The 17,614-nt window shown below is 33.3% G+C and overlaps 1 protein-coding gene and 1 non-coding gene across 2 annotated transcripts; one reads left to right on the forward strand and one right to left on the reverse strand.

The window, feature by feature from the left end:
- Positions 1-1,105: 1,105 nt before the first annotated feature.
- Smp_123920 (hypothetical protein) lies at positions 1,106-10,896 on the reverse strand (the record flags this gene model as incomplete). Its single annotated transcript, XM_018793149.1, has 5 exons — positions 1,106-1,138; positions 1,173-1,215; positions 4,943-5,103; positions 8,098-8,227; positions 10,691-10,896. 5 exons carry the CDS (start codon positions 10,894-10,896, stop codon positions 1,106-1,108), a joined length of 573 nt encoding a protein of 190 aa, XP_018647691.1.
- Positions 9,314-9,380, forward strand: Smp_tRNA_01516_Pseudo_TTG.1.1. Its single transcript has one exon. It is a non-coding gene (tRNA).
- Positions 10,897-17,614: the final 6,718 nt, after the last annotated feature.

A 17,614-nucleotide genomic window follows, 5' to 3' on the forward strand; every position in this document is an offset into this window, starting at 1 on the left:
ATATTGTTGGTCCTTTCGAAATCAACAGGCTCAATAATCAATTGGCGCTTAGGGAATATGCTCAGTGATCGCTTGCATTAATAGGTTTTAGTACATAATAGACAATTTCGAAAGCAGCGCTGTGCACCGTTTTCCAAACGTTTTCTCTTAAACAAGATAAGTAGTTTTCTCTGATGAGTCTTTCCAAGATCTATTCGGCTATGACCGTCTAATAAATTAGTATACAATTAAGAGAACTCTTTCTTGGTCTTGGTTTCTGGACAGAAATGGAAATAACCGTTTTTCAGTTTGGTGCAGATCAGGTGACAATCCGGATACTAACGTTAGTTTTTCCATAGCTAGGGGATTTAGTTTATCTGGTTATCTTTACATTCCTGTATCTGAAGGGTCATGATACTCTCAGTAAATAGTCCCGGTTTACTTCAGTAGTCAAGAGTATATTCCCTTATATTACTTCTTAAGAAAATCTCTCGTCAAAAAGAGGCTTATAGACAAAGACACTATTGGTGTATTTAACAAAGTTAACTGAATTTTTTTCGTTTATCTCCAGAGGTATGAAGTTTTGAGTTTATTAGGTATTGATAAACCTTGTCCTTTTACTTCGCAAACAGTTCGTTTCATTTGACACGTTCTCATCCAGACCGCCAAGGTTTTCTGTATATCTAGTTGATAACCTTAACAATACTACAATGCAATATTTAAAGAACAAGTTTCTTTTTATATTTCGTTGTTTTTCACCGAGTAAAGACATTTACATCAAGACAAGCTATACAAAGATTCCAAATTGTACGTATTTTCCAGCAGCAAGAGACCATTAAACCTATCCGAAGTACTTTTGGTGAATGTTTTGACTCTGACTGTCTTTTTTCGAGTGGATTTTATGGACCTGGGCTTCAGTTGACTCTGATCTGTACAAACTTGATATACGCTAGAGTTTTCCTTAACTGTGATTACGAATCTATCCGAACACTTCTAGTTTTTAGGAACTAAACTATCTATTTGATTTTCCCATGAAATGACTTTTCCCCATTTCTGTCATTTTTAACTGTAGTAAGTTATTCAGGTAGTTGAGGTCGTCTGTTCCTCCTTACTTGACGAAGACTTCTTAAAGATTTTTTAAATGATTAGCTTCATTTGCCTAACGCAAGGAAAACAACTATCACTGCATTTACCTTGTATTCGTTAGTCCATGGGTTATAAGTCTCAGCTGTTTCACTACAAAAAATAAAGTTCAAATTTGCTAATTTATTTTCAAATGCCACCAATAATTTATGTAGTATATAAACTCCATTCAAATTTGTAGTGTTAGGCAGGCGTTTACGATTATTCTATAAGTTGCTGTTTCAGAAACTCACGAATAGTTGTGTATCGTAATTAAGCAGCTTTGAGTTCATTTTATTTTGAAACTCCTTTACGATAGGTATCTTGTATATTTAACGATACTTAGGTAGTAAGACCTTGTTCTAATGCTTAGGTATTTTTTATTGTGCTGATGTTTGAAGAAACCATATTACGAAATTTTAGACTGTTGGTCAATATTAATGTTTCCTGTTGGTTGTTCTTAACTAATTAACATTAGAAAATAGCCCCTAAATCTGTATCATCATAGACTAATTCCTACACTTTAATTACTTCGAGAAAATGTGTTCAGTATCAAGGATTAAATAACTTGAAACTATTTACCACAATGTATTCAATGTATCTAGAAAATATTTAATAAATAAACTAGGTAAAACCATTTATAATTCATCTTAGTTCTCTCATGTTATAGAGGGATAAATAAAAAGAACTGAGATAGTATATGGGAAAAATGATATTACAAAAAACACACACGAGTAGTTGAAGTTCTCAATTAAACTGACGTGCCATTTATAGTTTATGTTAAATTTTAATACGTGATGTCAACTGTGTCAATTTGCTCGATCAACCATTGCTTTTCTGAAAATTTTGAAAATGAATATGTAGACAATAGAATACATTAAAATATTATTTTATTTATTTATTTAAACACACAAATACTGGCACAAAGGAAGCACCAGATATATATGCGCCACACATTCTCATTTGATTTGTGTGAGGGCTGTGATACTACCCAGGTGCCCAAACTGAAACAGGTGGTTTTCTTAGGGGGGTCACACCCGGAACCTTTGACCTAAAGGTCTGATCCACAAGGCATATATCAATTTAAGTCAAAAACTAAGCATTAATTTTACACACAAAATTGCTACTTAATTCACATTATCATCGTACTATGAGCAATTGAATTTTTTTTCTTCTGTCAATTATTGAACGAGTTTGGTATGATGTTTGAACAATAGTGAATGATGAACGGGTACTTGTTATCTTGGTGTGATGTGGTGTATTGTTGTATATCTTTCATTCCATTTCGATTTTATTATCGAATGTTAACTTACGTAAACCACTCTATAACCATTCGCATGAAAAATCTTTCATGAATAGAAACATGTATTATGTAATCTACTCAGATTAGGATTGTTTACTTTATCTCATATATTTAAATAGATTGTTCATCATTTTTGTTTGTTATAAGGAGTATTTGTTTGCTTATTACTCAATATTTTTCAAAGTTGAAATCATGAGTCAATTGAAGCTAGACCACCATGGAAAACCTGGAAGCACTGGACGGCCGTTTCGTCCTATTATGGGACTCTTCAGCAGTGCGCGTCCACGATCCCGCACTTGCGAGATTCGAACCCAGATGGTCTAGCTTCAATCGACTAATGATTTCAACTTTGAAAATACTGAAATCTCCACAAAACAACTTCCGATTATTACTCAATATGTAAAATATCCTTTTGTTTATAAATATTTAATGAACTTTGTGTTGTTGTTGTTGTTGTACTACAACAATCCACAGTTAAAAAATATTGAACTTACTAAGTACAAAGGTGAAGTTATTATACAATCCATATGTAATCAAAACTTGTCAACAATAGGTTCGTTTTTTAAAAACCAAACTCGTAATTGCAAGGGTAATGTATGCTGATGATATTAATAATACTGAATTGATGTTTGTTGAAACTTTCGAGAATTCACAAGAAATATGTCTCTTATCAGTTCATAAGTAGTACAATTGTTGTCTGATTTTAATACTTAGATATCTTGGGGACATGAATGAGGAACTCTAGTATTTATTTACTTGGTATTCAACTTGATATATCAACTATTCAATAGAGAGTTCAGTTTTAGTAACGTTACATACAAACCTATTTAAGTTAATAAACTGTTAAATGCTTAATTGACCTTTATATGGCTTTTTTAATCCTTGATCCGAAATTATTCCGTGGAGACTGTCAATGAAATCTAAGATTTATATTGTTTTATTTGGGATAGTTAGGTAAATATACAAACCATTCAGCAATTTTTAGCATTACTAATTAAGCATACACTTTAACTAGATCACTAAGTTATAATAACCTAATGTAAAATCTAGCTGCTCTCACATGGAATCCTGAAGGCCAAAGGAAAAGATTAAGACCAAAGAACACATTACGCCGAGAAATGGAGACAGACATGAGACAATGAACGACAACTGGATAGAAGTAGAAAGGTAGGCCCAGGAAAGAGTAGGTTGAAGAATACTGGTGGGCGGCCTATGCTCCATTGTGAGTAACAAGACTAATTAAATAAGTAAAATATGTATGTAGTGATATCCGTTTTTGTTGTCAAGAGAACTTAACACACTCTTGATATTTCGACACAAATATATATACTAGTGACTAGCTTCTAGATTCAATTCATCGAGTTCTTGTGGGAAGCTGTGAACAGTTGAGCCCTTTGATATTGGATATGAGATAGTTATCCATCACAGGTTATAAAATATGCTAGCCCAATATCGTAAATTTATTGAGATTAGATATACATACTGCTGAATGCTGGTTAAGTAGTCTAGAGGTTAGGTTTTCGACCTAGCAATCGAAGTCTTCAAGTTTGATTCCATGTGGCACGGTGATGAACCATGACGAAAAAGCTATCAAGTTGTTGGTTTTCAATGGTAGCCGAACTAAGATTAGTTCATCATTTAAACTATGAAAATATGTATACCTTTGAGTTGACATAAAACTTTTTATCGTCTAATTAGACATCTAAAACTTTATATCTCTTCTAACTCCTTGTATTACAAGTTAAACAACAAAACAAGATTACTTCGTTATAACTATATTTTGCTTTTATATTATCAAAAAGTGAACAAAGGATCATTCCTAATAAGTATATGAAAATATTGAGTGAGGAAATATTCACTTATATTCTACACTAAATGTTATCCCAAAAATATATGATATGTAAACTATTCATAAAATACTTTATATTGTTACAAAGATTCGAATCTAACATCAATCAAAACAAACTTAACAATTAACATAATAGGGGGTTGTTTGTGGAGATTTTTCATAATTTTTTTTATATATAGTTAAAATCATGAGTCAATTGAGGCTAGACCATCATGGAAAACCTGGAAGCACTGAACGGTCTTTTCGACCTATTGTGAGACTCCTCAGTAGTGCGATTCCACTATCCCGACTCACGAGATTCGAACCCAGGGCCTACTAGTCTCGCGCGCGAGCACTTAGCTGATAGACCACTGAACCGGAATCCGCGCGAGATTGGTAGGTCCTGGGTTCAAATCTCGCTAGGTGGGATCGTGGATGCGCACTGTCGAGTAGTCCCACAATATGACGAAACGGCTGTCCAGTGCTTCCAAGATTTTCATGGTGGTCTAACTTCAATTGTCTCATGATTTCGACTATATATAAAAAATTAACATAATACTTTCATAAACTATTAAATCAACTTCCACTAACTTTATCATTCTATATTCATTTAGGCTTTACATAATTAAAGCATAGATCATCACAGCTATTCAGTTATATTGTTTTCAATATCATATATAAATATAATAATAATTATTATCATTACTTACTCCATTACACTGTAACGTTCTGTAAAAGTAACTTCTTTCCATTTTTCAGTTTGATTTGAACCTGGTATTTCTAACCAATCTAATGAAATTTGGGATCGACCCAATAATGATGTAACAATAAATTCTTCATTGAATACATCTACACTTAACGCTAGATCATCCTAATAGTTAAAAATTTTTTTTGTTTGCGTTTTTTGTTTCCAGGTAAAAATAAAAAAAAATTATTATTTCTAATTTTATTGATCAATTTACTTTTAAGGAAAAAATAAAAACAAACTAATAAACGAACTGATATCTTAACTTAATGCATAAACTTCAGGGAGTGATTGAAATAAATGTAACTCAATAATTGATTTTAGTGAGAATCTGTCGGGATATTTTTTTCTTCTTAGTTAAAAATATTACTATTGTGATGTTTGCTACTAATGTCAAGAGATATAAGTAGTATGTATGTGTAATTAATCAAAAGTGAAATGCATGAAGGTAGAAGGTTAAGAAGATTAAAGAAAAGAAAGCGAGAACAAAGAATAATTGGTGTAGAAATAAAAGAACAATAAAGTGTGGGGAAGATTGATTGATATTTTGCAGAAGGAATAGTCAAGTTTGAGACAATTGAGTAACATTTCGTTAATAAAAAATTTATTGTATGATTCTCAGATTTTACTAAGATGTTCTGTAATTTTTTGTTCCAATTCATTCGTTTGTCCCTGCCAGTGTGTACTTGTTCACTATACTAGCTGTTATTGAGTATGTTTTAGCATTATTATTAGAAAAGGTTTGATTGTAAAGTTGATATGATATAAGACAAGGAGCTATTTCATAGGATACTGAGGTTGTTTCCAATGTCATTGCTATGTTTGTCGTAAAATTCTTGATTACAGTCAAAGTTTAAGTGAATAAGTAATCTTCTCATTTATAAGCAAAGTTAGATGGCGACTAGCAGTAGAATTTAGGACGCGCGTTTCGTCCTATTTGGCACTCGTTAACTTAATGTACCTGGGTCCCAGAGATGATATTCGTTCCGGGACTTGCATTTTACTTAGACTTTGTAAATAAATGTGTTTTCTCATCATCTGAATTAGTATTGCAGCAAATGTTGAATGTATTTGATCAACTTGAAATCTAGCAATCGATTTTAAAATAGTTGATTAGTAACAATATTAACCTATAAGTTGTTTCAGTAAACAGTATCAATCTTACAAACATCATTGATCAATATCAGTGATTTAATAGTGAACTTTTTTTCATCTTAATATAGGAAATGACTGAACAACGATCAACTGATACTCTGACTATTAGTAGTATGATGAATGGCAAAATAATTAGTGTTCTAAACACGAAAGAATAGCTATTTTTTTAAAATGAATAATATACTCCAAAACACAACAAACGTATTCAAATAGTTTTGTTTGATGTTTACATTGATGTTTAGAACTTCAATTGATCAGTCTCTTTACCCAATTGCACAAGCAAGTGGCTATCAGGACTCGGTAGCTGAGTGGATAACGCGATGTCGTTTGAAGCGAACGGTACTGGGTTCGAGTCCCAGAGTGAACATCAACTCTGAGATGCAGGTACATCCAAACGCGCGTCTAACTGAATTTCACTGCTAGCCACTATCCATCTTTGCTTACAATAACAAACGTATGTCTTTGATTTCACTGTTAGTCATTAACAAAAACATATAATATTAATTCAGACAATATATCCAGACATCAGTTCATTAATCTGAAGCACGAACATGGACTAGTTAAATTTAATTATAAACATTAACAACAAGGAATAGCTAAATCTTTTTAGATAATAATAAGACCGTTAATAAAATTACAAGTGATCCATTGACTTAGTAATAGAATAGTTGACTTTTGATATTCATTTGCATAATTTTCATAACTCTTACTCTTTGTCTAAATATCAAAGATACAATTTAAGCCATCATGATTTTTCATTCTGACGAAGTATATATTTCACTAGATTTATTCAAGGAATTAAAGGCTTAATTTAATATAGAACTTGTTTGTTATGGTGTATATTTGTTCAAACAATTCAATGTAAAACTATGATGTAGATGATAAATGTAAACTGGAGTAATTTTTAAGTCTTAATCTTAATGCTAACTAAATGTGTATAATTCATCTCTCACTTTATAAACAGCACTGAAAATAGTTTTTTTTCTTTTTCTGTTATATCCCGTGGAGATTTATGAATGGTAACTCTGAGGACTATTTATAGACCAATGTGATATGTATATTTCCTATTGTATAATTGTTAAGTAAGTTAACTATTCATATTCTTGTCCCTCTTATTATAAGCTTTATTCTGACCTATAGACTATTGTTATACGATTTACCATTCTTGAGTTATCCCTGGTCTACTAATTACTGTTCTCCCTATTCACAGCCATATTTGGCCAAATCTTATACAAATGTTATTTTCTATTTTATGTTATGATGTGGTCTGTTTGCTTGGTATATAAACCCAGTATGTTTTAGAATAATGATTGATGTTGCAAAGGCTGTTATTAATGTTCTGGACTTAACTGGCTGGGCTAGGCACATAGTAGGATCAAGTAGTGTTCTATGCTGCTCATACGGTTTCTCGTGTATCATTGCTCTGATCGATAATTTACTCCTCTCTGATTGGCAGGGATCATCATGTCATATATTAAACAGGGTACACACATCCCACGATATAACATTTTCTTTTCAAATAAACAGTTATTCAGTAAATTGATCTACTAAGTTCATTCTGACTTAAACGATTCTTTATTAAGTAATGATTTGTAAGCTGATAGTTTTCAGTGAAATAATTTCAACTGTTGATGATTCATAAATAGTTAACAAAACCTTATTCTCAAAGTTGAAAGCATGAGTCAATTAAAGCCGGACCACCAAGGAAAACCTGAGAGCACTGGACGGCCGTTTCGTCCTATTGTGGGACTCCTCAGAAGTACTTTCAACTATGAAAATACTGAAATCTCCACAAAATCCCTTGTGATTAAAGCCTTATTCAATAAACATTAGTTGGCCGTATATAAATATATCAAAGTTTATATATTACATTAAGTTTATACCATATATATATATATATATATATATATATATATATATATAACATATATATATATATATATAACAGTCAATTGAATCACTTACAGTCCAATTTGACACAGTAAATACAAGTGGATTGGTTATATTTTCATTCAATTCATCATCAAATATGATAGTCTGTTTATGTTCATATTGTGAACCCGATCCACCAAATTCATACTTTTGTATACATTGTCTTCAATTAAATGAAAACATATGAATTATGAATTGTGTATGTAAATCATTTATAAAGATGAAGAAAAATTAAATGATAGACTTTATAAATATCATCATATGTAAGAGTTCTCAATTGCCTATTGCTGATACAAGATCCTAAACAAATAAATCTGTTTTTATTGAACAAGTTAATGACCGGTTAGACTCAGGGAATTATTGAATTAAGTGGTGGTGTTTTGACAGGTTGAAAGCGGGTTTGAATCTAAGTACAAGCATCTATACGGAAATTTAGAGATATCCAAGTGAGTGGTCTTGTAAATATGAAAGATTGAGTATTCTTTATTCCACTGTTAGTCACAATCTTGCATTACCACATATTTTATTTAATTATTTCAGTGGTTAAGTCGCTGACTGTGAAGAAGAGTGAGACACGAAGAAATCTGTCAAGTAGTATCAATTACCGCGAGAATACAGTACACCTCAATGACGAGTGGCAAACAGTATGAAACTTATGTCCAGTATTTCCTGTAGACTACCACAGACTACTTTGCACTGCAATATAGTACACGCAATATCGGGTCATCCAGACAAGTGTTTACTTTTCAACTTGTTCGATAGAATTCAATCAGGAATAAGAAATACTCCAAAACATGACAGTGGTTACTACCTAATGATCAATTACTTGTGAACTACAAGAGTTCACGATATTTCTGATCACTTGGTTTGGACAGAGTATAGGATAGTTCTTGAAGAAATTATTGATTCCTTTCAAAAATACTTTCACGTTTATGAATAGTCAGGAAAATTATGTTATAATCAAATGGAAATATATTTTGTAATCTCTACTCGAATACATCAAATATAGTGAATAGATTATTATTATTATCACCAATAGTAACAATGGTAGATCTTAAATAATTCTAGAATTGAAAAGGAGACTTTTGGTAAAGTTCGATAGTATATTCCAATCTATGATAATCAGTGAGTAGCAATCTTTCTATCGGTAACCAAAAAAATGTATAACTAGTCACTTAGTATTGTTTGTTTGAATCTTCCCATTGATGTTTAGGACTGCAACTGGTCAGTTTCTTATTGGCATCAGGACTCAGTAGCTCAGTGGATAACGCGATGGCGTTTGAAGCGAAAGGTACTGGGTTCGAGTCCCAGAGTGAACATCAACTCCGAGATGCAGGCACATCCATCTGATGACTCCCAAATAGGACGAAACGCGCGTCAAACTGAATTCCACTGCTAGCCGCTTTCCATCTTTGCTTATAATGTATAACTAGTCACCTTACTTAACATTTACTGACCTTGAAAGTTTGCTATCATAAGTAGACCATCTCTGTAGATAATCACCAGTAATGATTAAATGTTTATTGATTGACACCACGAAAATAAACATTATTACATATGGTTACCTATCAGTTACTTACTTAATATTTACAGCTTATGTTTAAAATACGATACTACTGATTCTCTTTTTTTCAATGAAATATCTTTTAACCATTCAGATTTTTCTATTAGTTTATCTTGACATTGATTTAATTTATAATAACCAAAGATCTACAATAAGAGCAGCATATTTACAGCTGAAGAACACTTGGAATTCAAAACAATTGTCAACCAACACCAAGATCAGAATTTCCTATACAAATGCCAAGACAGTTCCATTGTGTAGGGTAGAAACTTGAAGAACTATGAAAGCCATCATCCAGAAGATACAAGTGTTTATTAACAGTTGTCTACGCAAAATACTTTGGATCTGTTGGCCAGACACTATCAGAAACAACCTACTATGGGAGAGAACATACCGGGTTCCAGCGGAGGAAGAAATCAGGAAGAAGCGCTGGAAGTGGATAGGACACATATTTAGGAAATCGCCCGACTGCGTCACAAAGCAAGCTCTCACATGGAATCCCCAAGGCCAATGCAGAAGGGGAAGACCAAAGAACACGTTACGCTGAGAAATGGAAACAGATATGAGAAGAATGAACAGCAACTGGATAAAACTAGAAAGGAAGGCCCAGGTCAGAGTGGGTTGGAGAATGCTGGTCGGCGGCCTATGCTCCATTGGGAGTAACAGGCGTAAATGAGTAAGTGAGTAAAGATCTACAATCAGCTCAATTCTAAACAATATTTACAAATGCACACACACACAAAGCAATCATATTTTAGAATAGCACTGAGGACTCAGTGGCCGAGTGGATAACGTGATGGCGTTTGAAGCGAACAGTACTGGGTTTGAGTCCCAGAGTGAACATCAACTCCGAGATGCAGGTACATCCATCTGACGAGTCCCGAATAGGACGAAACACACGTCAAACTGGATTCCACTGTTAGCCACTATCCATCTTTGCTTATAATCATATTTCAGAATGTTAACAGGGAAAATATTCTACATTATACAATATCATTTAAATATACCATATAAATTGAATTATATAATCCGTTCACTATTGAATACTTCTTTTAAATTTACCCTAAAGATTTTTTTGTTAGACAAATAACAAAGTAAGGGGAACAGTATTCATGTCTTTCTTGGTGATCACACCATTTATGATAAAATGTAGTTTTTGATGGATAATAGAATGATTCAAGTTCCACAAGTATTGTCACATTAGTAGATTTAATAGAATAGATTATTCCGAATAGTATAAACAATACCGTAGAGTATAATTGTTTCATGGTTATGTAATTGTATTCTCTATACAATAATAAAAACAAAATAATAAACAAATTAGAATTCTCAGAAGGGGTTTTGTGGAGATTTTAGTAATTTTATAGAGTTGAGATCATGAATCAACTCACTGATGACATTGATGAACGGTTGCTCAATTCCGTGGATTGGTTGAAGTTAGACACTAACACCGTTGGATGCCAGCTCAGTGGTCTATCGGTTAAGTTCTCTGGTGCGATACTGGTAGGTCCTGAGTTCGGATCTCCCGAGGCGGGATCGTGGATGCACACTGCCGAGGAGTCCAACAATAAGACAAAACGGCCGTCCAGTGCCTGCAGGTTTTCCATGTTGGTCTATCTTCAATTGACTCATGATCTCAACTCTATAAAATTAGAATTCTAGTAATTTCTTTTTTTTAAAAAAATTAATCTTTTCATCGAATGAAAGATTAAAAAACATTAAAAATTATTTTATTTTTGTATTGTTTATTTGAATCTTTTCATCGATGTTTAGGACTGAAATTGATTTGTCACATATTGGCATATGTACATCCTGTGAGGAATGCCTCGATATTGCCTTAAGTTACAAAGATCATAAGTAAAGATGAATGGTAGTCAACAATGGAATCCAAGAAGAAAGTTTCGTTGTATTAGAGACTAGTCAACTTGATGTATCTGCATCCTAGTGTTGATATTTATTTAGGACTCGAACCTAGTACCGTTCTCTTCAAACGCCATTGAGAAATGCACTTAACTACGGAGTCCACATAACCACTAGCTTATACAATAGGGTGAAGTTTTAATCTATTTTGTGTTGGTCATTTGAATGTTTTCATTGATGTTTATGACTGTAATTGATCAGTCAATACTGGGATGCAGGTACATCTAACTGACGAGTCTTAAATAGGACAAAATACGCCTGCTGGATTCTACTGCTAAACACTATCTATATTTGCTTATTTCATTTTGTTTAAGCTTTACATACAGACCATTCTAATCAGTAAAGAAATCTATTTTTTAAATCTATAATTCAATGAGGCTCAGTGGTCTATCGGTTAAGTGCTCGCGCGCGAGACTGGTAGGTCCTGGGTTCGAATCTCGAGAGGCATGGTCGTGGATGCGCACTGCTGAGAAGTCCCACAATAGGACGAGACGGCCGTCCAGTGCATAATTCAATGGGAATAAATTATGACATAAAAACGTCCTATCATTTGTATTACTTACATTCTACTAAAGGAAATTAAAATACTTAAATAAAAAAATTTGGAATATATAGTAAACATTTCTGTACTTTAAACTCATTCAAGTTCAGTCATCATTATGTGTGTAAAAAACATGGAACCATAGTAAGTTTTACTCAAGAACTCTTGAATAAAGAAGGTTTTTAAAACAAATTTCATTATCTATAGTGATAAGATAAACATATCATGTTAATCTGTGAATATAATCAGAAAGGGGTATTGTAATGAATATTATAATAATTTAATAGTTGAATTCGTGAGTCACTTAAAGCCAAACCTGATAAGTCTTGTTGATTGAATGCTATACTCGGATCCTAAGCTAGTCTCGTAACCACCCCCCAAGCTAGAACTACACAGCGACTTGAACACGAGAGAAAAGGCGCAAAATATATGAGAAGCACTTTACTCCAAAGGTTCATTTATGTACAGAAAATACAGGGTTTTTATAGTATTTTACAAGTCCTTGCATTTTCCTGAAAATTCTAGAACGCTACTAAATATAGTAGCAGTATAGTAATCAGCCAATCAGAACCTCTACATGTGACTTTTCATTTTCGCGATACTTCTAGCAAAACTTCTAATCAAACGCTGATTAGATAAAATACTTCTTAATGTTCTCTGAGCTTGTCATTTCTATTACGAGAAATTTTCAGGATCGCCCACAACAAAACCACTATGGAGAACCTGGATGCACTGGATGGCTGTTTCGTCCTAGTATGGAACTCCTCAGCAGTGTGCATCCACGATCACACTAGCGAGATTTGAACTCAGGACCTACTGGTCTCACACGTGAACGCTTAAACTTTACTCTGTGAATAGGCAAACATTAATTTTGTGTATTATATTTCTATTTGTAAAATGACCAGAATTTTTTGAATATTGAGTTTAATCGTAGATGATCGACGGTAAAATCCGTTTCCCTGATTTACACAACACATGAAAATATTAGTAAAATTAGGTAGAGACCAAATAACTACAGTTTTTAATATCTACTTCAATAAAAAATGTAAACAGTTTGCCAGTATACTCATATTTCACTGTTTCTAGTCAATCTTCCTTGTGATTATATTGAAAAATCCTTAACACTAGACTGTATGTACGACTGGCAACCAAAAGGCTTAACGTTAACGGTAATAATATTTTCGTTTTTAGTTAAGTACGCGCGAAAACATTTTGTCACTATAAATAGATCGAAAATCTCAATATAACCATTTTCATACCAGTGAGTGATATGAGAAAGCTTCTGTTCGAGTATAAAATGAAGTTTGACATTTCCTCAGATATTCAGATATTAATAAATAGCTAGATTATAAGTTCACCTGAATAGTACTTTAGTGAACAGAACACGAGTGGGGACAATCAAATGTCTTTTGGCACATAACTGCAGACCATCTCACTAAAATCTGACAACCATATAGTAAACAGTTAATTTGCAACCTCTCAATCAATTGTCTCAATCTTGACCGTTCATTCTGCAAATATCAGTCCATAGTCTCTGATTATTATTGTTCATGCATTTTCATATCAATTGCGCTTCGTTCTCGTTCTTTCCTTTTTGATCTTCTACTGAAATACATTTAATGCTCGACCATCGTAATATACTACTTATGTGGATATAAGTAACCCACACCACAGTTCTTGTCATTAGTTAATCAACAACTCTTTATATGAATGAAATTTACAAATATTCTCAGATTAAACTAGTTCAATTAACAAATACAATAAACTTTCCAAGTTATATATTTACTCTTTCATAAGATATACATCTTTATAGTTGAATAGATATGAATATATCTTCTAATGATAAACTTGAAAAACCATTGTTCTCCTTCATAATACAATTATTCTTTTGAAAAACGTACCGATTAATGTTCGTATAAATTTCTAACTCTCTAAAAAGTCATCTAAATAAAATGAATCAATTTGTTGCAAAATGACATTGGTCTATCTCTAAACAGAATATTGGCATCATATTTCTAACCAAACCTTATTTGAACTTACATTGTCTATAGTTACTGTGTTTGTGTTAACTAAGTGCATAAACACAGTCACAATGTCAATGATAACCAAACAAAAAAGCGTACAAAATATTTATGGGGACTTTTTTGCTAAACTGACTGAAAAAGTCTCGATCAGTCTAGGAGTGAATTTAAACTTTACCCCATTGCACAAGCAAGTGGCTATCGGGACTCAGTAACTGAGTGGATAACGCAATGGCGTTTGAAGCGAAAGGTAATGGATTCGAGTCTCAGAGTGAACATGAACTCTGAGATGCAGGTACATCCGACTGACGAGTCTCAAATAGGACGAAACGTGCGTCCTGGATTCCACCGCTAGCCACTATCCATCTTTGCTTATAAGTCTAGGATTATGTTTTAATTCGATAAAATGTTGACATGTTAAGGACACATTTTGAATAAATAACAATGGATCTTCATCCGAAATCGTAAATAACTTCTGACTGTATATCGAATATAAAAGTAAGAGAATTCAATTGGAAGAAACTAGAGAAACCAATATCAGAGCATTCAAATGGAGATTTACTTAAACGACATGAGAACAGAAAGCATCTTGTTTACATAACTTCAAATAACTGCAATGAATACTGAAAATAGGATGACTCTTATCTAAACATTTCGTCAAAGAGCTGAACGGCTTTATTAAAAATCAAATCTTTTCACACTTTTGTCAAGATAAAATTGGTATTCGATTGAGAACATGAACCGATTGATGTTTGACTACCACTGAAAACCTGGAAGCACTAGACGGTCATTTCGTCCAGTTGTAGGACTCCTTAACATTGCTCATTTTTTATTTGATGAACGAGGGAAACGACTATTTAGAAAAGAATAAATTACTTTACAAATACTATTTTGTAGTTTGATTAAAAGGTTAAGTTAAAAGTGCAGTGAACTAATCCTTGGTTAATGTTAGTAATACACCTAAAGTGTTGTTTATGAGTTTATGTTAGAAATACGAATATTTATTAGTATGGCTTAACTAAACCATCAATAGATAAATCTTCTTTTCCCGAACTTTACCACAAATAAAGTTAAAAAAATGGTTTATTCAGATTGAAATGGATACTAAGATAAGATTTAACTCTAGTAAGTTTGATATTATTGAACTCTGAGATTAAATTAAGTCTTCTTCAGGAAAATATGAATTCCTCGGACTAGTGATTCATCAAATTAATATTTCACAAACAAAATAATCTACCTTAGTAATCCTCTTCATATTACGACATTTAAACTTAATCACTCAGCTAACAAAACAAAATATCCTTGTTCTCCAGTTTGGTTACATTTCAACATGACTGATATTATTCACCAGTGAGATCGATTCGTGTTCACTTTAGAAATGTATACAGTCACTTGAATGAGTTTCACAAGTAAATGGATAAAATATTTCTTGATAAAATCAGTTCCCATCTCTCATATTCTGTTTTTCGTTAACATTGAAGTGTAGTGTGTACTGTAGTTGACTTATCATCTATTCAGTCATGATAATGTGTACATGTGTATACATGAAGTTCCTGATTTCGTGTGCTGTATACAGGATTGTGAGTGTGCATTACTGAGGAGTTCCATACTATGCGAAATGACCGTACAGTGATTCCAGGATTCCGATGGCGCTCTAGCATACACCGTCTCTTCAATTCAACAGTTAAAATTACTACAATCACCACAAATCCCCAAACATGTATAACTGTAATTTATCAATCAATCTTATTATAGATTGATGTTTTTACTATCTGGCAGTGATTTTTTATGCACAATGAATGTGTTACAAAAAACGTTATTTATTATCATTAACGGTACTCATGTAAACTCAGATTACACTTCTAAATAAGGTGTTTTAGATTTTCTTTCTTTCTAACAATTTCCTTGACATGAAGTACTTATAGTTACTGTAGAAGATTAGTGACTTCTGTACATTTTCAAAGTGAACATTACTTACTTACTTACGCCTGTTACTCCCGGTGGAGCATAAGCCGCCCACCAGCATTCTCCAATCCACTTTGTCCTGGGTCTTCCTTTCTAGTTCTAACCAGTTGCTGTTCATTCTTCTTATTTTTGTTTCCATTTCTCAGCGTAATGTGTTCTTTGATCTTCCTCTTTTCTTTTGGCCTTCAGGATTCCATATGAAGGCTTGCCTTGTGACGCACTTGGCTGCTTTACTCAATGTGTGTCTTATTCACTTGCAGAGCTTCTTCCTGATTTCTTCCTCCGTTGGAACCCGGTATGTTCTCTCCCATAGTAGGTGGTTTCTGATAGTGTCTGGCCAACAGATCCAAAGTATTTTGCGTAGACAACTGTTAATAAACACCTGTATCTTCTGGATGATGGTTTTCGTGGTTTTCCAAGTTTCCGCCACATACATTTGTATTGAAAATTCTGATCTTGGTGTTGGTTGACAATTGTTTTGAATTTCAGGTGTTCTTCAGTAGTAGATATGCTGTTCTTGCTTTTACCTATCCGCGCCTCAACATCTGCATCAGATCCATCGTGTTCATCAATGATGCTGCTCAGATATGTAAAGCTTTTTACACCCTCCGAAGCTTCTCCATCAATTGTGATTCGATTGATGCATGTTGTGTTGTATCGGAGAATCTTGTTTTTCCCTTAGTGTATGTTGAGACCTACTGCTGCTACACTGGTCGTCTGCTCCTGTACTTGTTGTCGCGTGTGTGATAGAAGAGCCAGATCATCTGAGAAGTCTGAATCGTCCAGTCGCATCCTAGCTGTCCTTTGTGTCCCGTGCTTCCCTCCAGATGTTGACTTCTTCATGATCCAGTCGATCATCAGGAGAAAGAGAAAGGTTGAGAGTAAGGAACCTTGCTTGACACCGGTCTTTATCTCTAACGAGTATGTCAACTGTCCTCCATGCACGATTTAGCAGTTTAATTTATCATAGGAATTCAGTATGATATTGACTATCTTCTCAGGTACGCTGCATTGTCGAAGAAACCTCCATAGTGTTGTTCTGTCCACCCTATCAAATGCTTTCTCGTAGGCAATGAAGTTGATGTAGAGTAATGAATTCCATTCGATTGATTGTTCCACAATGATACGTAGAGTTGCGATTTGATCTGTGCACGATCTATCCTTACGAAATCCAGCTTGTCAATCTCGAATTTGGGTCCTTCATTCTGTTTAACAATACCCTGTTGAAGACTTTTCCTGTTATTGAGAGAAGAGTAATGTATCTGTAGTCATCACACTTGCTGAGATCACTTTTCTTTGGTATCTTGATCAGGTGTCCTTCTTTCCAATCTGTTGGTACTTGTTCTTCATCCCAAATCTTACTGAAGAGAATGTGGAGTATCTCTGCAGTTAGAATATTAATGAACTTTAAATATAAATGATTAAATTATATTATAAATAAAAGACAATACATCTGTCAAATGGGACACCTACTTAATGATTAACACAATATAGTATTATAATATAAATTATTTACAAGAAATTGACACTTTCCTATTG

This window comes from Schistosoma mansoni, chromosome 1 (assembly GCF_000237925.1).
Source record: "Schistosoma mansoni strain Puerto Rico chromosome 1, complete genome".
Lineage (NCBI taxonomy): Eukaryota > Metazoa > Platyhelminthes > Trematoda > Strigeidida > Schistosomatidae > Schistosoma > Schistosoma mansoni.